This window comes from Telmatherina bonti (genome assembly GCF_933228915.1).
Source record: "Telmatherina bonti genome assembly, chromosome: 22".
NCBI classification, from domain to species: Eukaryota; Metazoa; Chordata; class Actinopteri; order Atheriniformes; family Telmatherinidae; genus Telmatherina; species Telmatherina bonti.
Genome location: NC_136631.1, coordinates 35,190,393 through 35,213,617, shown reverse-complemented (window position 1 = coordinate 35,213,617; position 23,225 = coordinate 35,190,393). Strand labels below are relative to the sequence as shown.

Below are 23,225 nucleotides of genomic sequence, written 5' to 3'. Positions count from 1 at the left end.
TCCATATATTCCAAATAGAGCACTTGGCTCTAAGACTGCAGGTTTACTGGTGGTTCCCAGAGTCTCAAAGAGTCCTATGGGAGGAAGGGCCTTTAGCTATCAGGCTCCTCTCTTATGGAACCAGCTCCCACCGTGGGTTCGGGAGGCAGACTCCCTCCACACCTTTAAGATGGAGCTGAAAACCTTCCTTTTCCATGATTCTTATAGTTAGGATATGAGCATCTCCTGAGTTGGAGTCTGCATGTACGGGACCCAACTGTCCAGGTTCTGCTCTTTGCTCTTATAGTTATGGGTAGTCTAGCCATCCATTACTTATGTAGCAATGGGGATGTTACCTGATGCACTGAGAAGTACCTCGCTCTATTTCTCTAATATATTAATGTATAAATATATGCCGATATTGCCGTCTCTAACTTATTCCTCCTTTTTTCCGCAGGTCTTCCTGAATAAGTGCAGTTGTACATGTTGATCTGTCTTTCCTGTCCTCTCCACCCCAACCAGTCGAGGCAGATGGATGCCCTCCCTGAGCCGGGTTCTGCCGGAGGTTTTCTTCCTGTTAAAGGAGAGTTTTTTCCTTCCCACTGTCGCCTCGTGCAGCTCAGGATGGAGGATTGGATCCAAGTCATGACTCGATGCAATCAGTTGGTTTCTATTATAGGATATGTATGAACTGTCTGGAAATGATGTGGATGTTGATCCGTGGATGTAAAGTGCCCTGTGACAACATTGTTGTGAAGTGGCGCTGTACAAATAAAGTTACATTAAATTGAATTTAAAAAAGGAACAATGACTAAAAATTTGCAAGAATATAATCTAGTAATATAAGACACTGTTTTTTCATTTAATTTAGTTGAAGAAAGAAAAAAAAAAACAGAAACAAACTGGTCCTGGACAAATGAGAGACTTTTCTGATGAACAGTGGGACAAAATACCTGTCAACAGGTGCAGAAGTCTGACTGAGAGGAACAGAAAACACCTGACTGGAGCGGAAACATTAAAGGATTGTTCAACTAAATAGTAGTTTATGAGTGATGTAATATGTAATAAATTATCTTATTTGTTTGCTTTTTAAAAAAAATATTTTTATTGAACATGAATTAGAAAATATGATTTTCAGAAAATGTTTATTTATTACTACTTTAGTCAATCTCAGCTTATTTTACAGGCAGCTGTCTTTCTTTCTTTCTTTAGTGAAAGGGTATGAATAAATATGAGCACAACTGTAAATGTCAGCAAATGAAGCGACTTTGTGACAAGATGCTTTCAGGTACAATTGAAACGTGATTCTTTAGCCAATTGTTATATAACTTCAGTTTATACTTTGATTGGTACCTTTACTGTGCATTAATGACTCAAAAAGTATATTTAAAACAAACGAGAAAACAACAACAAAAAACATGAATCTGAACATGAAGCAAAGACTGAATTTTAAATGTTTTCCAATGTTAAAATAAAAACTTGGAAAGAGCTTCAGGGATTTTGCAGATCAATCTGGCTGCTTGGAAACAAAGTGTAAAGAATGAGAAGTAGCTGAACACTCGTGCATAATACCATACCTCCTTACATAAACAAAGACAGATGTTTAGTTATCCCTGTATGACGACAGACAGAAGTCACACGTCAAACCATCACTGTTTAACAGTTTCTCTGGCTTAACTTAGCATCCAGCTGTCACTGAAAACAGCTAGCGAGCAGTGGTTTTTATCGGAAGCTGAAACATGTCAGTCGACACGAGTGTATTTGAATTAAAATTGATATTTGTCTCCAGGTTAGATGGTAGAAAGGCTGAGTTTTAAAGCTTCTCTGGTCTGTTTTTGTTGAGCTGACATTAGCATAGCTAGCTCTAACAGTTAGCTGGCTACCTCGCTAACTCATTAACTCATCTGCTAACACCTCTTAAAACCGCAGTGGTGACACTTAAGCTAAAAAAACCCCAAAAAGTTCCTGAAAGTATGGTCTGGTACAAAACCTTACCTTCACGTTTCCACCCAACAAAACGCCACTATCACACACATGTACACTTGTTTGCAGAACTGATCCATGGCTTTCGTGCTGCATTTATAACCACTGTGCTGCAGCGGGGAGGTCTGCCGCCAGCGCCACCTGCTGGAGGGACGGACTAAAGGCCACCAAGAGCACATCACCCTTTTAAAAGTTTGCTTTCTTTTGTTTGCTTTGTGTTTTAATCTTACATGCATTTTTTTTTTATTATTTATTTTTAGTGACGCTCGCCCTTTAAAAAAAAAAATTAAAAAAAATCTTACATGCATCTGGAAAGTTAAATATTGTATGTTTGGGTGGAGTTTTTCCAGGTTGCACCGCGAGTGAGACTGCCAATGCCGTTAATGTTCTTTCAGTGCATGTAGAGGAAGACTGCACTGTTGATGTTAAGAGCACAGTTTTGTGAGAAAGAGAGCTTGTCTGCATTCTACTTAAACCCACCACCTCCACACAATATTTAGCTTTTTTATCATCTATTTACACTGCAATTCATATTGAAAATTACTTCACAATTTTATAAAACAATAAACAATTAGCAAAACAATTGTTTGCTCTAGATATCCTGAAAACATTTAGCAAGCAAATATTCTAGAAATCCTTAAAAAAATTTAGCAAGAAATTGTTTATTCTAGAAATCCTTAAAACATTTAAATGAACCATTTAAAGAAAAATAATCAGACTTAAGGAGTTGTGTATTTAAATAAAAAACAAAGACAGTTTTCCTCTACCATAATGAATTTATTCAATCTTTGAGCTTCAGTATTTCTCCAAAGTTTTGGAATAAAGAAATGAAATAGTTACAAAATGGAAAAAATAGATCAGAGAACGAATCATATTCACAGGTTCGGTTTAAAAAAAAGAAGAAAAAAAAAAGACAGAATGAAGTAAGAAAGTGAGAGATGAAGCTGTTTTTCTCTCCCTGCAGTTTTCTGCTGCCTGTTTTAACCACAGCAGTCTAACAGATGTCTGGCCAGATCAGCATGCAGCTTCTCAGCTACTGAAGCACCACAACTGACTAACCCATGTTGATCAAGATCACCTGTGAGGTTAAATAATCTATTTTAGTGCTTGTGCAAAATAAAAATAAAAATGAACTACTTAGGAAAAAAAAAAAAAAAAAAAAAAAAGGCGGTGAAACAGGATTGTTGCATCCCACTGTGTTAAATAATAATAATTAAAAAAATAGATTGTTACCACACACACACACACAAAGTAAAATGTTAAGTACTGATTTGTACTAAACTATTAAAATCTAAGTACAGGTAAAATAGAGGCAACCATTTAGGCACCGCCACCAATGCTAGGTCCACATTGATTGTTGCTGCAAAGATACCTTATTTCTGATGAGACGCTCCACATCCAATCATAGGATGCAACACCGCAATAAAGAGGTTTTTTTTTTTTTGTTTATTTGTTTGTTTTTTCAAAAATGGAGGAAAAAAAAAAGATTAAGCAGCTGTCCCTTCACAAAAATCTCTTTACATCACATTAAAAATTAGCACTGCTGTGAGCTTTGTACAGTATAGATTCTTTATAGATATATATATATATATATATATATACATATATATCTATGTATAATATATACGATCATTTCTTGTATACATGAACATAAACCTTTCATCGTAGCTAGCCTGTGCCTTTGGCAAGATTACTTACAACTCTTCTGTTAAGATTTCCAAGCTATTTAAAATATACTTAATGCATAAAAATAAAGATTTTGGCATCGTCTCACTATTCTTATGATCCGGAAGTTATTAATGAGAACTTCTCATCGGGAAGCCGAGTTCTCTCAGTGCTGCGAATTCCTCTGCCGGGTGAGGGAGGCCTCGCCCTGCCTACGGGGAGCGCAGGGGGCTGGGCAGGGCGTGACTCGTTGCAGATGCTCCACAGGGAAATGACAACCTTGCGCTCAGAAGCACAAACAAAACAATACAGACAATGCTAATGAGATGCCTGGAGAGCTGCACCCTTCACAGCAACCTGCTTTGTTGTTTTTTGTTTCTTTTTTTATTCTTTCAGCGCTGTGCAGAGTTGCGCTCCCTGCTGAGTCATCATCTCCCAGTTCCGCTCTCCCCCTGCTGAATGGGTCCAGTAAAACTCGGGAAGGCAGGAGGGATCTCCCAACTGTTCGTGCCAGTCTTTTTCTAGTCCAGAACTTTCTGGTTGCAGTCCTCAGAGCTGGATCTCAAAGGTTTTCTGCAGCTCGGTGGAGAAGGGATTGGTGGGGGAGGGTGTAGTGCGTTGATGGGAGCGGCTCTCCAGCGCTGCCCACTGGGCTTCAAAAGCATCTTCCTGCGGAGGGGGCGGCAGGGTAGACGGGGAGGATGGAGCGATCTGAGATGGAGCGGCCCAGTTGTCGGCGCCGTTAAAGGTGACGCTGCCATTGGAGGGCTGCAGGGGGGCGGGGATTACTGTGACGGGCGGAGGAGGTTTGATGAAGGGGCTGACGTTACTGATGATCTGAGCGTCATGCTGCGGAGTCGTGGAGGCTGGGGCGGGGAACGGCTGGGGCTGCGTGGCAGAACCGAACACGTTGGCAACCATCTGCGAGGGGGTGATGCCGAACACGGGGACGCTAGGCTGAGGAAACGGCAACCCGTTGGACACCGGGTAGGAGGTGGGAGCCTGGGCATGGAAAGCAGGCTGGCGAGGGGGCAACATGGGCACGGCTGGGGGTAGAGAAGGCATGAAGCCCACCTGGGGGACAGGAGGGACCGGAGCCATGGGCATTGGGACCGAGACTGGGCCGGTGAAGGGTTGTGGGGGAGGGGGGACTCCTGTGATGATTGGGTTGGGCTGCGGGGCTCGGACAGATTTGGTGACTTCGTCTAACCATCGGTCTGCTTCTGACGGCGTGCGCTTGTGGGACGACATGGATGGAGAAGAATTGGGAGGGACGACAATCACCGGTGCAGTCGACGACCAGTCACTTCCTGTCAGGAGAAAGAACAGAGTGAAGGTGGACGGCAAGGTGAATGCTTAGCATTTAACGTAGACATGAGGAAAAACTCTTCTGCTGTGGATTTAATCCAAGTCGGCCTCTTTCAGGAGGGTCTTACCTGGCTGTGCAGAGGCTGGAGCCCCTGCTGGGTTCTGAGCCCAGGGGTTAGTTTCTCGAGCAGGCAGAGCAGGGGGCAGGACTGGGGGGTTAGCAGGAGCAGCAGCAGCAGAGAAGGCAGGTGTTGTGCCATTCACTATAAGCACATAAGAGATAAGAGCTGCTATATCGAGCATGTGGATTGGAAGATGCAAAGCGATCTTTAGTTAGACGTGCACAAGGTCGCCATGCAGGGAAGGAGCAGTCTGAACGTGTAAACCACAACTATAAAACCAGGGTTATAAACTCAGATGTGGTCAAACTAAAGCAGGCACACGCTGTCGGGTGGGGAATTCAGCCAAACTGCAGGTCATGTAGACTCTGATCAGTTATTTATCTGTTATTCTAAACTATTAAAACACTTTAGAGGACGTATTTCAATATTTAATGTCATTGCAAAATTAAAAAAACAAACCCAGAGGCTGTTGTTTAGGGACCCCCAGGTATGAAAATATCTTATGCAGTGAAAAGTTCATGTTTGCGGGAGAAACGTGCATCAGTCTCCCAGCTCAACCCAGCCTCCTCGTTTATTAATCTCAAAGAATATCTAGTACAAAACATGCTGCGTTCACTGAACTTTCCACTTCAACCGACAAACTCTTACTTTTTATCGGCTTTAACAGCTAAATCCTAGCAGCAGTTGTACAGTTAGCTCCATTTTTTACTTCATGTCCCTGTTAAAAGGGTTTTACCTCACTTTGAATGTTAGAAAATATTAATTTCTCATTTATTAATGAATATACAGTCAGAATTCCTGACAACTAAAATAAGGAGTCTGTACAAGCAATGGGTCTATGACTTAGTCTGAAGTGTCAGTGAAGTCTATTGTTTAAGCAGCTGATGTGATATTTACCCATGAAATTGTATCAACTACTGAAAACAGGACATATTGACTCGTAATGCTACATAACAAGCGCTCTACCATCAGCACTGTGGAACCAGAGCCGTTTACTAAACACAAACACAACCTTTAAACCTATTTTACACCAGAGAACAGCATGCAGGGATCCATCGACAAACGAGCTGCAGAAGACGAGTTTGTACCTGGTGCCACAGGAGACTGTGGAGATGAAGCCGGTTTGGGCATCGGGGCGGAGGAGAAAGGGTCCTCGGAGGGGCCGCTGAAAGCCGTGGTGATCTGAGTACACAGCGAGCTGATGCTATCGCCTTCTCCTTCGACCTCCGGGACTGGAAGAGGAAAATGAAAACAGAAAAAAGGCGCTGAGGTTAAACAGAGAAGAGATTTCTGTTCCAGGGACGTGTTTCAGCGCTGAACTTAAACACGTTTCCATGGAGGCTTTCAGACAATGCAGGTTTCACAACCGTGACTGCATGGTAACCATGACTCCTCATGTTCTCTACTGATGAAGACATTTGCATCTGAAACTCAGACATGAGACAGTAATAAAAGACGTCTGCTGCAGCATTTTCCTACGTATGGATGAGGATAGCTTCGTCTGTGCATCAAACTGTCTCTGTGTTCAAACCGTCACCTGTGTTTTTCATGGGGAAGTCAGATTTGCGCTGCATGGTGGACGGCAGCTCGTTCATGCGTAGTGACAGCTGTCGTTTGAACGGAGACGTCTTCTGGCTGAGGACTGGGAAGCCTCTGAAGGAGCCCTGCCTGGCCAGGGCTTCGACCGGCGCGTGTCTGCGGGGTATCGCCTGGGGTCCCAGCGTGGGAATGGAGAGAGGCGGGGAAGAGGAGGGGGACGGGGAGCCTCCCGTCTGGTATGCAGAGTTCGTCATACTATTGGCCGAGTTCCCGGTAATCTTCACATCTGTCTCTGCTGTTCGGAGAAGGACGACAATAAGTCAGCGGCGCTCCGTGGAAAACAACAGCAGCTACTTCACTCAATGACAGGTCCAGAATTTCATACAAACCCTTCTTAGCATCCTGTAGCTGCCTCATGATTTCCTCCCGCTCTGCTGCCTCTGTTGCCGTAGTAACCCGAAAAGAGCCCTCCCGAGTGAAAGTGGTTCTGTTGGCATCAAAGGTTGCTGTGACCCCACACTCCTTCTCCCGCTTCTGTTTCCGCTCCAGACAAGCGGCGAATGCACAACCCACAGCGTGACTGAGACGCTCGCCCTGAAAAGCACCCCGCCAATGATCAAAGTCTCATCCGAAGAGTTCATTATATCGCTGTGTCAATATACGTTTAGAAAGACCTTAAAAATAAGGAAAGATAGGCAAAACCGCTTGTTAATCTATAATCTGTCCAGAGGTTTTGCCTCAACTGAGCTGCCTTTCATCAATAATGTTAAAAAGTAAATGATAAATGCTGTATTGATGAAAAGATTTCTTACAGAGTCTTTAATTGCCATAAAACAGTGGCAGATCCAACGCCGGGTGGTGCCGTCTCTGCAGATGTAAGAGAACGCCCTCTCAAAGTTCCTATCTGGAGCGCAGAACGACACCTTCTCTATCGTCTGGTCCAGAATCAGGTCCTGCAAATAAACAGCGTCGACTGGAGTTTAATGAACTGAAGTCATTTCAAAATAAAGGAATTTGCATAAAAACATTCACTCTGAAGATCTAAAAGAAAATGGGTCAAGTGGCTTCAGGGACACAAATCCTGCCTCTGACCGTGACACAGACTGACACTGGAAAGTAACGCCTCCTTCAGGGAGGAAAATTGTTCACAATGTTTTTCTTTGCTTTTAAAAAGACTTTAACCTCTTTTTACAGCTGAAAAACATCTCGTTTTTGAGAGTTGAACTGGCTTTCATCCAGGGTCAAACATTCTGCCACAGTCACAGGCAACAACCATTGAAGGGAAACGGCGTCTGGATGATCTTTGGCGAGGATTCTGCACATCTCTTTCCCTTTATAGAGACATGCAGTCATCAGTTTCAACGTCTCACATGGAGGTTCTGAAACAAATCGCAACAACTCATGGGCAAGCAATGGCGACTGATCATATACTGGAATCCAACACAGCCTGTGGAGTTCGGTTTAATGTCCTTTCACGTTGTCATAGTTACAGGTTGATCAGCTGAGATGTAATGGTCGTTACTGGGCTGAAAACACTGTAGCACCAACAGCACAGAGGGTAAACAGGCAACTCTTGGCAGAGGAATAGGATTTATTTGGCCATTTCAGCAGAAATGAGTGTTTAAAAATCTCATTTAAACATGCTGTTTATAAAAAAAAAAGGAGAAATTTACTCAAACAATTCACAAAGAGCAATAGCTCTTAAAAATATGACTAAAAACTAAAAAATTCATTACAAATCTACAAGTTGTTCTTCAATATTTTCTTGTAACAAGATGTCTTAAATAAAAAAAAAAAGCAGACATCTCCTACAAGATTAATATTTAAGTTTTAAAATATGAATCTACAACTTGGAAAATATTTCTCATTCATAATTTACACCTGAATACGAGTTTGCGTTTCTGACTGAAAGACAAGATTATGCCTAAAGAAAATAAACACAAAAAATTATCTAAAATAAATGGTTGATGGTCAAGTTATTAATATGACAAGATTTTTATGCACAGACAAGTTTATTATTTCAGTTCAGATTTAAGTGCCCTCACAGTTAAAATTTTTTTTTTAATGTAACTGAGATTAAACTTCTGGATTTTTCTTACAAAATAAACATAAAGCAATATTAAAATGACTTATAATCCATAAACAGCTGCAATATTTCACAAGCTTTTGGTGTCATGTAAACAGCAGGTGTGAGGATGTGCAATATAACTGATGTAGTACCACAGATGTCCAGCAGGCGTCAGTGTGACCCTCATCTTCTGTCTACCTACCCCTGCAGGTGCTCTGTGCACATGCTCACTGGAGGTCATCCCACCTGAGCTTCAGTAGCTGGAGCTCAGCATCTACCACCCTGTAAACAACGTGCTTCCACATATGTCCTTTTCTTTCTCATCTCAACATTTCACAGCTTGCCTTAGAGGACTGAAAGAATTCATTACCTTTGTTTTGTCATCGACAACACGAAGACCATCTGCCGACACCCACAATACAGCTCGCACTGGCTTCTTTCCAGCCTGAGAACACACACACACACACACACACACACACACACACACACACACACACACACACACACACACACACACACACACACACACACACACACACACACACACACACACACACACAACAAGATGGGAATGAGTTAGCAAGGAAATCTTTCTGGTCTTTCCATATCCCACAAGATTACTCTGTCTTTGTACCATTCCTCGGCACCTAATCATAAAAACCCACCCCACCCACCACACACACACACACACACACACACACACACACCTGTAAATAAGAGAGAAAGCAGCTGGTAAAAAAACCAAAGAGAGGAAATAAGTCAGGGTGTTTGCTCAGAACTGCATCACACAGCAGGAGCTATGTTTTGATGAGAGAGAAGAAGAAGAAGAAGAAGAAGAAGAAAACAGATTTGGTGCACCGATGCAGTCGGCAGTGACGACCCCGATGGTTAGAACAATGATGAAAAAAGGGAAACGTTCATTCACACAAACTGCTCATTGTTCCATTCTTGGTTCATGGAAGAAAGGCTGAAGGGAGAGAAGACACGCCTGTTAACACAAAACACAAACAAAGTGTGCCCCACCCCTATCTAAACCACCCCACCTGCTCACACACACACACACACACACACACCACGGTGTCTATCTCTCTCCAGACAGGTCTGAGTGTGTGTTTCTTCCAGCCATCCGAAGTGATCACAGTGAGGTTTAAGAGGAGAAGCAGCAACAACAACGCTGATAATAAGGAGAAAAACACTCAGACACACAAAGCAATAACTTACTTTAGCAAAGAATCCTTTGAAGAATTTCCTGTCCTGGAAGTGGATGTGGTAAAAGGAAGGGTGGGTGAGAGGAGGGGAGGAGGAGACGGGGGGGGACAAGGCATGAAAATGTTACCTAAGATGTTTACTGGAGTCCACAGGATGGGTAGGATTTGAAGTTTAAGGTGAAGCTGGGTTATGAGTGATGCGGTGACTCGGTTAGCTCCTCATGATTTCATGACAGCTTGTGATGAGCTACGCTTTGTTGAGGATGATCGCTGTTAGTACTACCACAAAAGAAAGCTGATAAAACTGTCCCCAGAAGATCCCACTGACAGCAGCTTTGGGTTTTTTTTTCCTTTTTTGATTTGGATAAGCATAGACAACACAATAACACCCCAAGCAGCTGGGACACCACACCAAGCAGCCTGAACGCGGGAGATAAAGATGTTAGACCTTCAGGTGTGTGTCTAAAGAGGGGATAACACCAAATCCGAGTTTATTCTTTCTCCTGGACCGAGATGAGGTCTTTCCATGGCTGTTCAGCAGACGGAAACAGATTCCCACAGACAGAAAACAAACCCTGGGTCAAGCCTGTGACTGTCGAGGGGTTCATGTTTAGGTTGCTGCAACCACAGAAGATGAAAAAGGCAATAAAAAAACGCACACACACACACACACAGACAGCCTGGCATAGTTTTAATCCCCCTTTTCCCGCAGCTCCTTGTGAGTTCCTCTCCTTCCCATAAGCTGTGAAAAGGAGTGCCATTCTGCTCCTGTTACCCAGCCATGCTGGAGACGGCACTCCCAGCACCATGTTAATGCATGATTTAACGTGTTAACCAGCACTGGAGATTCATTTGGAATGAGCTAAGCGCTTGTTAGTTAGTGTGTATGTGTGTGTTTGTGGGAAACAAACAGACATGCAGGTGGAAAAATTGTCCGCACAGCTAGTGTTAGTAAGCTACGGTTAGAGGGGGGAGAAACAACTCCAGATAACTAGAATGGGAGTGTGGAAGGGTGGGGTTTGAAGGCATATCTCTGCAATAAAAACCTGCTTAAAAAAGACAAAAAAAAAAAGTATAAAACCAACAAAAATGGTATGACAACAACAAGGTATTCATGGTGTAGACGGAGATGAGAGGGGGAAAACTTTGTCAGTAGAAACAACAGGGCAGACAAAAATGAAACAGCAAACTTTGTTTGTACTGAAATACCAGAAGTAGACCCTCCATCATGGTTGCAGTGGGAGTGGAACTATCTGTATCCTGGTGGCAGAGTACGCGCATCACAGCAGACCCCCTAATTTCTGGTAGGGGACTCAGGATTTTATCCCAGAAGCAACAGCACAGCAAATTTTGGTGAGCAGTTTTCAATCAGACACTAAAGTCTACATTTCCATGTTGCCGTCGAGCTTCTCAACGTCGAAGAGACAAAGTTAATGAGTGCTGTTGGAGCGATATTTGTGCTTATTAGAGCAATGATGTGGGAAGGAAGTACAAATAATTTCCACGGTATGGTTTGGTATTGATTTTTTTAACGATTTGTTTGGGAGCCAATTCCATTTAAATTGCGATTTGTCAGTATTCCTGATTTTTAGTTTGCTTTTTAAACAGCAGACCATGTGAAAAAAACTGCATGATGACCAAGTTCACAGACTATATCACGAGCCTGTTTTCCCAAAAAAATAAAAATAAAAAAATCAACTATGTGTCAGTTTTTAAGATTTATTCAGCAGGAATATATCTGAAGCAGCTGTTTGATTTTACACTCTTGTTTTAAAAGCTTGAACTGCATATAAAAGTGCTGGTTTGAGTGTCTGTTGGCTTGCTGCTGCGCTACGTTTGGCTATTAGCCCTACATTTACTTGAGGATGGTGTCCTGCTAGGTGGGCAGTAACGTTAGTCATGTTACCGAAGTACGCCACTGCATTACAGTGTTTACAAACAGCTTTCAATATGTTCAGCTCTGCTTTTCCCTTCAAAGCAAAAAATCCAAATTGTTTCCACACTTTTGACTTAAAATGTGATGGTGGAAGTTTTATCTCTGCTCATTTTGCAGCTTGTCCACCATTCTCCATCTTATGCTTAAATTTTTTGCCAAAACTGATATGGAGTCATGTGACGAGACCATAAACTGTCTATAAAGAGATGGGCGGAGCCTCCGTGACGTCAGCCGTAGGTTTCTGAAGAGCTGAATTGAAGCTCGGTGGGCGGTTCCTACAATCACCATCTTGGCAGGGTCATGCGTGTCGTCTCGCCTGGAAAATTGGCTCGACAGCCCAAAAACAACAGAAAATTGATTTGCTTCTTTTTGTAATTCTGCCATCGACATTGGCAGGACATGCAAAAACGATGCACAAATCTTGTGAAAATTCTGTTACTAAGCTACTTTGTGCAACTTCTCAATCCCTTCAACATTTTGTTGCAAATTTGACAGAGATTTCTGGTAACAAAGCATCTTCTTTATTCTAACTTTTACAACAGATTTCACTCTAAAAGCATGTGGGGTTTTTTTTTTTTAAATTGCTTTTTAAAATAAGCAGGTATTTCAGAAATCTCTATCTGACGTCATTTTAAGTAAATATCCCCCTGAAATTCTTCCAGCTTGTCAATACATGAAAGTGGCAAGCCTCACCCAGGTCACTATGAGCTCCCGAGTAACAGCAGAAAGCACTCCCACAACTAAAACTTACAACACTCCTCTGTCTCCGGCCACCTGCCAACAAAAAGCAGGAAGTGACATCACAATGATGTCACAAAAAGGGCAGTTTGGAGGTTGACGGTGCCGCAGTGCAGCCTCCTCCCACTTGGCACGCCTCCTCTGAGTCACGGGCCACAGAGCTGTGAGAAAACTCTCATTACCGTCCCACAGACTGCTGAGAATACAGGGGAGTCAGCTCAGAGCTGCAGCTGCCACACAAACGCACTGATTGACAGCCGGACCACCAACATGCTCAACACATTCCCTTCTTTCTACTGATGCAGAGAGTACACACTCCCTTCTGCTGAAACTGCTCGGCTGTGTTGATGATGCTGTTTTGCCTGATGAAAGCTGAATTTAAGGAAATGTCATCAGCATCATCGTTAACAGCTAAACTGAAGTACCTACAGATACAGAACCTGCTTCCCGACCAATTCAGCAATGAGTTCCTGGAAATAGAGTTCACGGAAAAGTACCTCATATGTTTTCTGTTGGTGGAAACTGCATTAGTTGCCAGGCAACAGTCAGCTTATTAAAGACTCAATGAAAATATACTGAGATCTAATGTTTAAAGGATTAGCTTGTCTGACTATCTCTGCTTTGATAATGATCAATGACAGGAGACTTTTTTGCTTGTAAAAAGTTGCAAAGAACGGCGTGGCTAAAGGTTTATAACTAAAATTGTCTGTCAATAAGTCAGGTTTTTGTTTTGTTAAATGGCTCAAACGCTGACCTACAGACAGAGCCTGTCAGGCTGTAAAAGTTCCAACCCTTTTATCTTCTCATATAAAAGTCACTGTAATGGAAAGAGAACTGATGGGGGGCAACAGGCAGAGTGATACCGTGACTCATTTTCTGCTCCACGGCTCCAGGTTTTTAGTCCTGTCCCTCGTTATCAATATATTAAAATGATTCTATTCTGACTTTTCAGTCCATTTCCATGTGTGATGTCATTATAAAGCAGAGCTGTAAATGTACAACAGGGACCCAAATCTGCCCCACCAGACGGTCCACTTTGGCCCAGGGGAGGGATTTGGTACGTGTAAAAAACTACATTAATTGAAATTTTTTGTTATGTTATGTTTCAATATAAAATATTGAAGGGGTCTATGAGCACGGCCAACCTGGGCATGAATGTTCCCTTGCCCGGACGCGGGTTACCGGGACCCCCCTCTGGAGCCAGGCCTGGAGGCGGGGTACGAGAGCGAGCGTCTGGTGGCCGGGCCTTCGCCCATGGGGCCCGGTCGGGCTCAGCCCGAAAGGGTTACATGGGCCCCACCTCCCGTGGGCTCACCATCTGCGGGAGGAGCCGTAGGGGTCGGGTGCAGTGTGAGCTGGGCGGCAGCAAGGGGCGGGGACCCTGGCGGTCCGATCCCCGGCTGCAGAAGCTGGCTCTAGGGACGTGGAACGTCACCTCTCTGGTGGGGAAGGAGCCTGAGCTTGTGCGCGAGGTTGAGCGGTTCCGGCTAGATATAGTTGGACTCACCTCGACGCATGGCTTGGGCTCTGGAACCAGAACCCTCGAGAGGGGCTGGACCTTCTTCCACTCTGGAGTTGCTCATGGTGGGAGGCGCCGAGCAGGTGTGGGCATTCTCATCAGCCCCAGCTTGGTGCCTGCACGTTGGGGTTTACCCCGGTGGATGAAAGGGTAGTTTCCCTCCGCCTCCGGGTGGGGGGACGGGTCCTGACTGTTGTCTGTGCTTATGCACCGAACAGCAGTTCAGAGTACCCACCCTTTCTGGAGTCCTTGGAGGGAGTGCTGGAGGGTGCTCCTTCTGGGGACTCCATTGTTCTGCTGGGGGACTTCAATGCTCACGTGGGCAATGACAGTGAGACCTGGAGGGGAGTGATTGGGAGGCATGGTCCCCCCCCTCTGAACCCAAATGGTGTTTTGTTATTGGACTTCTGTGCTCGTCATGGATTGTCTATAACGAACACCATGTTCCAGCATAAGAGTGTCCATATGTACACCTGGCATCAGGACTCCCTGGGCCGCAGTTCAATGATCGACTTTGTAGTCGTATCGTCGGACCTGCGGCCACATGCCTTGGACACTCGGGTGAAGAGGGGGGCGGAGCTGTCAACTGATCACCACCTGGTGGTGAGTTGGCTCAGGTGGTGGGGGAGGAAGCCAGTCAGATCTGGCAGGCCCAAACGTGTTGTGAGGGTCTGCTGGGAACGTCTGGCTGAGTCCCCTGTCAGAGTGAGCTTCAACTCCCACCTTCAGCAGAGCTTCAACCATGTCCCGAGTGAGGCGGGGGACATTGAGTCTGAATGGGCTGTGTTCCGTGCCTCTATTGCTGAGGCGGCCGGCCGGAGCTGTGGCTGTAAGGTCGTTGGTGCCTGTCGTGGCGGTAATCCCAGGACTCGTTGGTGGACACCAGCAGTGAGGGATGCCGTCAAGCTGAAGAAGGAGTCCTATCAGGCCTTCTTGGCCTGTGGGACTCTGGAGGCAGCTGATGGGTACCGACGGGCTAAGCGGCATGCGGCTTCGGCTGTTGCCGAGGCAAAAATTCGGGCATGGGAGGAGTTCGGCGAGGCCATGGAGAAAGACTTCCGGACGGCTTCGAGGAGATTCTGGTCCACCATCCGGCGGCTCAGGAGGGGGAAGCAGTGCTCCATCAACACTGTGTACAGTGGAGGTGGGGAGCTGCTGACCTCAACTCGGGACGTTGTGGGTTGGTGGAAGGAATACTTCGAAGACCTCCTCAATCCTACCAACACGTCTTCCGATGAGGAAGCAGAGCTGGGGGACTCAGGGGTGGACTCTCCTATCTCTGGGGCTGAAGTCGCTGAGGTGGTCAAAAAGCTCCTTGGCGGCAAGGCCCCGGGGGTGGATGAGATTCGCCCGGAGTTCCTTAAGGCTCTGGATGCTGTGGGGCTGTCCTGGCTGACATGCCTCTGCAGCATTGCGTGGACATCGGGGGCAGTACCGCTGGATTGGCAGACTGGGGTGGTGGTCCCCCTTTTTAAGAAGGGGGACAGGAGGGTGTGTTCCAATTACAGGGGAATCACACTCCTCAGCCTCCCTGGTAAGGTCTATTCAGGGGTCCTGGAGAGGAGGGTCCACCGGATAGTCGAATCCCGGATTGAGGAGGAGCAGTGTGGTTTTCGTCCTGGTCGCGGAACAGTGGACCAGCTCTATACCCTCTCTGGGGTCCTGGAGGGGGCATGTGCTTTGTGGACCTGGAGAAGGCATTTGACCGTGTCCCCCGGGGGCTCCTGTGGGGGGTACTCCAGGAGTATGGGGTACCGGACCCCCTTGTACGAGCTGTCCGGTCCCCGTACGACAGGTGTCAGAGCTTGGTCCACATTGCCGGTAGTAAGTCGGATTCGTTTCCGGTGAGGGTTGGACTCCGCCAAGGCTGCCCTTTATCACCGATTCTGTTCATAACTTATATGGACAGAATTTCTAGGTGCAGCCGAGGTGTTGAGGGGATCCGCCTTGGTGGCCTCAGGATTGGGTCCCTGCTTTTTGCGGATGACGTGGTCCTGTTGGCTTCATCTGGTCGTGATCTCCAGCTCTCGCTTGAGCGATTCGCGGACGAGTGTGAAGCGGCTGGGATGAGAATCAGCACCTCCAAATCTGAGACCATGGTCCTCAGCCGGAATAGGGTGGATAGCCCTCTCCGGGTCGGGAGTCAGGTCCTGCCTCAAGTGGAGGAGTTTAAATATCTCGGGGTTTTGTACACGAGTGAGGGAAGGTTGGAGCGTGAGATGGACAGATGGATCGGTGCAGCGTCTGCAGTAATGCGGACTCTGCGCCGGTCTGTCGTGGTGAAGAAGGAGCTGAACCAGAAGGTGAAGCTCTCGATTTACCAGTCGATCTACGTTCCTACCCTCACCTATGGTCATGAGCTGTGGGTCGTGACCGAAAGAAGGAGATCTCGTATACAGGCGGCTGAAATGAGTTTCCTCTGCAGGGTGGCCGGGCTCACCCTTAGAGATAGGGTGAGGAGCTCGGTCATCCGGGAGGAGATCAGAGTAGAGCTGCTGCTCCTCCGCATCAAGAGGAACCAGTTGAGGTGGCTCGGGCATCTGGTCAGGATGCCTCCTGGACCTCCCTGGTGAGGTGTTCCAGGCACGTCCCTCTGGGAGGAGACCCCGGGGAAGACCCAGGACACGCTGGAGGGATTATATCTCTCAGCTGGCCTGGGAACGCCTCGGGATCCCCCCCGCAGAGTTGGCAAATGTGGCTGGGGAGAGGGAAGTCTGGGCTTCCCTGCTTAGGCTGCTGTCCCCGCGACCCGACCCCGGATAAGCGGCAGAAGATGGATGGATGGATGGATATAAAATATTTTAAAGCCACACAGGATAACTTATTGTATTTTCATCTTATGTCAACATCAAAATAAATAAAATATGCAAATAAGAAAAAAACAAAAAAAAAACAAAAAACAATTGTATCTATATATATATATATATATATATATATATATATATATATATATATATATATAAAAAATAAAATATCAAATATTTATTTATGAAGTTCTAAAATGTCTCAATATATCATATTAAAATACACATACATTTTGAATGTTCATAATTTTTTTTTATATAAAAGGATAGTTCAGTAGAATAAATGTAATGTATTGATAATGTACTTCTCTCTTCTAAAAAAGTGGGGACAGATTTGGAGTTTTAATCAAACTGCTCTGCATGTTGTCCCTGATCCAAAATGACTTACACATCCTTGATGTGAGAAGAGGACAAAGGTGACATTCTCTCTTAGATTAATTGGCTTAAATCTGAGCTTCTTGTCCATATGTGAAACATACATCATCTTTTTATCACAGCGTCATGTGGGCCTCTTTCATATGTGGTCCGAAATCAGATATATATTTCATGTTTTCTAAAGCAACCAGAGTCTGAATGGAGATGTAGCATTAAACCTTTACATCATTCAAGTGAGACAAACATAAAAATTCTGCACCGCTACAGGCGTCACGCTGTAATGTTGAATGTAAACGATGGACGGAACAATATTTTAGTAGAATTCCATAGGTTCTGATTTCAGTACATCATAACTTTTTGCACACACAGTAGAATGTGACGCATCCACAAACACAGCGCGCTGCCTGAGCCATGACATCTTCCTCTGTGTGTTCAGGACCTCAGACTGTTCACACTGGAGTCTGATGGCGGGTGCTTTAGTTTAAAATGTGAATCTCTGCAACAAGTCAAAGCTGAACACCAAAGCCTGTTTTGTGATTGTCACCAAAGATACATATAAGACCAGAAAAAAAAGAGCACACTCATGGCAGGGTATGGGGAGGATGGGAGACGGTTTTCAGTGTGATTGATCCTTTCACTGGAATGAAACATTTTCTTGCATTTCCAGTAAAACCAGCACGTGAGGACATGCTAAAGTGGTGTGTCCGGGCTAAAAACCCTACAATGAACGCAGTCACCTCTTTGCCTTGTTATGTTTCCAGGTGAAGGCCTTTGAATGATGCCATCATGGTGATTCTAAAAGGAGGCAACTGTGTTCTGAGTTTCCATGATGTTGGTTGTATTTTTACACATTATTGTGGTCTAAGAATGAAATTCTTCATTTAGAGGCTTTTTCGTGTGCAGGCAGTAATTCCTGCCCACATCAATGACTCTACAACTGTTTAAAGCTGGGGTAGGTAATCTTACTCAGAGACATTTCTTTTTACTCTGGGTGAAGTGGTTCCTCCTGATAGTAGTCTGTACATTCTGTAATCATGAACAATAAGCAATATAGTTAGAGGCTTCAGTTTACTGTAAATCTGTAAAAACTCTGACCAATCCAAATATTCGGACCGAAATGAAGTTGTTCATTTCTGATATTTCGTAGCTTCTTCTCCCGGCTCCCCTCCTCCCCCTCCCGCAGTGCATACCTGATCGCAACACCCTGCATATAAACAGAGTGTTAGGATGAAAATATAAAGTATTGAAGAAGAAACTCAGAAGGCAAACGTGGCTGAGAAAATGCAGGAAGGATTTCCCGACCCGGCTCGGTTTATTTGCCTCCTCCTGCTAAACAGCCGAGAAAGAGAAAATCGTTGGTGGAAAGAGCTACGAAATATAAAAACGACTCGGAGAGCACAAACCTCTGCAAACGGATCCGGATCACCACCAAAATTAAATCACTTCTTCCTTTTAATATATCCAACAACTCCTGAAATGTAATGTAATTATTTAGGGCACATTCATGTCAGCCTTTTGGATTCGAACGCGAGTCCTTGGAAAGTCCATTTTGCTTGGGGAAATGTGAATACGCCAAGATTAATCCTGAGTCGGGTCAACAAAGAGGGTTCGGTCTGTCTGCAAACGCAGGTCTCACTCAGTTTTAAACGGACCAAATATAGGAAGTGGACTCCAAAACACACAGACTTTACCCACATCATCACGGGTAAACATAACCAAAACTTGTGTGTGTGGGATGATGCATGGTGTATGAAGAAATCGCTCACGGGGGAAAATGTGGAAGAATCTGGTCAAAGTTCTGGTAGAAATCTGATCAACCAAATCACCACGATCTAATTCAGCTCCATTTATTTTAATTCCACTTGCAAAGGTCTTCTTGTTTTCTTTTCAGGGACATTTTAAAGAGGAGGACTGAGAAACACTGAAGCTGTGAGGCTGAGGAGGCCCTGCAGGAGGCAGAAGCACCTCCTCTCTTTGGAGTTGTCTCCATTTGACTGTATGCCATGTGAGCTCGTCAAGTGCAAGTGTGTGCATGCTGTCGTTGGTTCATCCTTTGTGTGTACACAGAGTACGTCTGCTGTGCCTTGGGGTGAAATCCTTCTTCTTCTGTGGCTTTTAGCGTGTGAAAGTGCTGCTGTGTATATCTGGTGGCAACAGTCTACGAGTGACCTGATATGAGCGGTGTATGAAAGCACGAGCGTGTTCATGTTGTGTTGCGTCCCTTTCGTGTGTGTGTGTGTGTGTGTGTGTGTGTGTGTGTGTGTGTGTGTGTGTGTGTGTGTGTGTGTGTGTGTGTGTGTGTGTGTGTGTAGTTTCAGAAACCCTTTTCTGATCTAATAAAATATGTTGAGTGTTTGTGTGTTATGGAGCTTTTGGAACCAGCTGAGAAGCAAGGTTGTGTTTTTCTTTTGTCTTCCTGTCAGTGTGACTGCAGAAGCGAGAAAAGAGGCGCCTTTATGTTAAAGTGAGTGTCGTGTTTTATCTGTATTGTATTTTAATGGCACACGCAGATCTGAGTGTTTTACTGTTTGTTAAATGTTCTCATGAATTATGCTCCTCAGGACAACACCGGCTCTTGCAGCTCAAGTAGTCTGCGACAGTTCATTGAGTAGAATATGTGACATGATTAAATCCTCTTTACACAACTACGAGGTGAATAAAGTAGGAACTGATAACGAGAGCGACAGGGTGTGAATTTTGTATTAGTCTGAGTCATCTCAAACTGAAACTGAAACCTGACAGCAAACACGACGAGCACGATTTTCATTACCTTTGTTGGCATAGAAAGGTAAATTTAAGCCTGTCCTGAGACGCAGGTACGAGGTGCTAATCCTCCTGGATAGGCGCTGATCATACAAAGAGCCAGGCGGCTGCGGCTCAGGTTTGGCCCACACTTCAGGGAATCAGACCCTTCTACCCACAGGAGTTTATGACCTGGGTGGGGCCCGTGGCAAACAACTGACAACATGGAAAAGAAATTGCTCCATGGCTTCCCTCTTTCCCTCCTCCTGCTCACCAAACTGGAATTTGCTACTGTTTTGCGTAACTCAGCTGGATTCTGCAGCAGCAGGAAGTACGAGCTGACCTCTCTGCTCCCGTTGAGAGCATACAGTAGAGTCAAAGTGTGTGTGTGGGGGGGTGTGACTTTAAGCTGACCCATCATGTCTTGGTTTACTGAAGAGCTAGTTCAGGTGGAAAACCTCACTGATAAATAGTTACTATCAGACACATTCAAGCCTCTAATAAAAACTTGTGTGAACAAAACTAATCTGAGATAAACAATGATGGCAAAACACAAGAAAAAAGATGGATGTTAGAAAAATTACACAAGGTGGTAAAAAAGAGGGGAATAATTAAGAGGAAATGATAATAGGAGGAGCTGGGACACCTGCAATACAGCACCCTCATTCCTGGAAACACAGACGGGGTTTCTAGTTAAACTTACCGTCTTCAGCCGCTTCACTGCGTCCTCACAGATGTGCATGCCTCTGGACTCTTCCACCTCCACATGCCCAAGATACTGCAGACAGAGAAAAGAGACAGAAACAGAGTCAGTAGTGCCTTCGACAAACTGTGCTAAAGTTTAACAGAACCCACAATGTGCTGCTCGTGTGTAAATGAGTCCACGTATCTTACATCTTCTGGCAATTTATGCACATAATTAACAACTATTTGAAAGGTCAATAGCAGTTTAATTTGTCCCTCGTTGATTTTTTATTTCATCGCCCACTAACCTGTCCTGAGAAAACGAAATGAACAAGAGGTATAAGAGGAAATGTGTGAATCAGTGAGGAAAAGGACACACTAAGGAGAACGTAAACAGTTCTGTGCTTGTTTCATTCTTATTTATGTATTTGTGGCCAGTCTTTAACAGAGGTGTCTAATCTAGGTACCATAAAGTAAAAGTCCTGTCCGGCAGCTGTTCCACCCAGTCACTAGACCAGCAGGATTTAATTAGCTCAGCTCCACTGCAACGTAAAAGAGCCTGACAGGAAAACACCTGTTCTAAATGCACAGGTAGATCCATAAACATGGCAGGACTTCTACTTTATGCCACTCTGGTTTTTAACCAGTAAAGTCCCATTAAGATCGACGATCTTCCAAGACAGTGCAGGCCAAGAAAACGTGGCAAAGTTTAAATTCTTCTCTGGGAATATTAAGTATTTTCACATTTTATTTCCTTCAAATCCCGCAAAATGTGACACAATCGCAGGTAAAAACTTAGGTAAAGTAAGAAAAGACTAAATAAAATAAACCAAGAAATGTAATCTTCCTCGAATTAAAAGAGAAACATTTTGTTTCTGAAGCAGAAAGTAAGTTTGAGCCACAGTCCACATGAGATTTAAAAGTCACAGAGATAAAAATACAAGTGAGTTTTGGTTTATTTAGATTTTTTTCTTATATTCTTGGCTTCACTCAGTTCCAGATATAAGAGGTTAGATGTAGCAAAGATCAGCTAAAGGCAGGGGAAGGGTCTGAAGATTTGCAAGACTTGTGCTTTACTATAAAAACCATTAATCCTTAAAACTCCAAATTATATTTTGGTATCTTTGGACTGCCTGTTTTTTTCTATGTAAACATGCTTATAGAAGCTCAACCCTTTTAATCACAGTCAACATACAGACAATTGTCAGATTAGAGGCTGAAATTGGGTAAACTTAAAATGTCAATAGAGGCCAACTTAAAAAAAACCCCAAAAACTAACAGATTTTTTTAAATTGACATTGTTTTGTACAAATAAGCCAGAGCTCAACGGTGACAAAGCCTTTTCTCATTTGTGTTTCACTCTCACAACTCTTGGATTGTAGGGGAAAAAAATATTGGCACTAAAACACAGAAACAACAAATTTTTTCCTCAAGACATTTTTTTGCTTTTCGCAGCTTCTTCACACTTCTACTCCAACTCTGCTTGTTTTTGATGCCACCAAGCGTGAAAATGTCTTCTTGCTCTACAGCTTTTTTCCCCCCCGCAGACAGAAATGTACCTTTCTTACACTTTCTGATCTTTGGCTGCTCCTGACTGAATACTAGGGGTGGGAAAATTGAATTGAAAAATTGAAAATCAGGATATATTTGCTTCACAATTTTAAATTAAAATTTTTTTAATGAATTTTTTTCCCCCAAAAATAAAAATAACCCATTATTAAAAAAATGTTCATTTTTATAGTTTTTATTGATCTTTTTACTTGTCATCGTGGGCATTATAGCAGCAGGATGATGGTCTGGCTACTGTGTTGTTTTTTCCTAATTGAAATCAAGAAAAATGATGACCAAAAAAAAGTTTAATGCTTTTTTTTTTGTTTTTTAATTGACAAAAATCTGCAATGTCAAAGAATTTTGAGAATTGCAATTTAAATCGATATTTGCACCCAAAAAATTGGAATTAAATCGGGACAAAAGCACATTGTCACAGCCTGACTGAATACTGTCATCAATTGAAGCCATTTAATCAGAGAAAAGCTTGACAGGAAGAGCTTTCATCATTATTTGTGGGTCAAAAAGAGATTTCTCTTGGCAACACAGTATTAGTTGATTTTATTTTTCTTTCATTTGTTATTACAAAAATGTGCTAAATAGATTATCATGGATGACTGTGGATTTTCCATATGGAGTCTCAGAATAAACACTACAATTTGCAGCTGGATTGTAAACGTCCTGGAGGGGAAGAAATGCCTGGAAATGTCTGTGAATCACCTAAAAGGGAAGCTATTTATCACAATTCACTCCACAGAGTTACACACTACTATTCCTGAGACATTTATGAAAATATGAGCGATGTTTTTTTTTTGTTTTTTTGATCTGGAGGAGTGTAAAGGGTTACAACAGATCACAGCAAAGGTTTTTCTATAGCAGGAGATGGCTGCTTCTAGTGAATCAAAATTTCAAACGAGGAGCGCATGAGAAGTTTTGTTTACAGCACATCAAGCGTAGAATACGAGGCTATTTCATTATCCATAATAGTGATGTTTTTACAACACACA

The 23,225-nt window shown here is 43.9% G+C and overlaps 2 protein-coding genes across 5 annotated transcripts in view; both read right to left on the bottom strand.

Annotated features, from left to right (window-relative positions):
• Positions 1-2,050, bottom strand: part of exd2 (exonuclease 3'-5' domain containing 2) — a 77,703-nt gene extending 75,653 nt beyond the window's left edge. For both annotated transcript variants that reach the window (XM_079262089.1, XM_079262088.1), the window contains exon 1: positions 1,975-2,050. The gene's annotated coding sequence lies outside the window, so the exon portion shown is untranslated. The remainder of the gene's footprint in view (positions 1-1,974) is intronic.
• Positions 2,051-2,837: 787 nt separating this feature from the next.
• numb (NUMB endocytic adaptor protein) overlaps positions 2,838-23,225 on the bottom strand; it is a 54,879-nt gene continuing 34,491 nt past the window's right edge. The window contains exons 3-10 of one of the 3 annotated variants that reach the window (XM_079262530.1): positions 20,690-20,764; positions 9,886-9,918; positions 9,035-9,109; positions 7,409-7,549; positions 6,986-7,190; positions 6,595-6,891; positions 6,146-6,289; positions 2,838-4,937 (exon numbers count right to left, since the gene is read on the bottom strand). In XM_079262530.1, the coding sequence (XP_079118656.1) occupies positions 4,177-4,937; positions 6,146-6,289; positions 6,595-6,891; positions 6,986-7,190; positions 7,409-7,549; positions 9,035-9,109; positions 9,886-9,918; positions 20,690-20,764 (1,731 nt within the window). In that variant the 3' untranslated portion in view covers positions 2,838-4,176. The remainder of the gene's footprint in view (positions 4,938-6,145; positions 6,290-6,594; positions 6,892-6,985; positions 7,191-7,408; positions 7,550-9,034; positions 9,110-9,885; positions 9,919-20,689; positions 20,765-23,225) is intronic. The other 2 variants (XM_079262531.1, XM_079262532.1) reach the window with 2 other exon arrangements.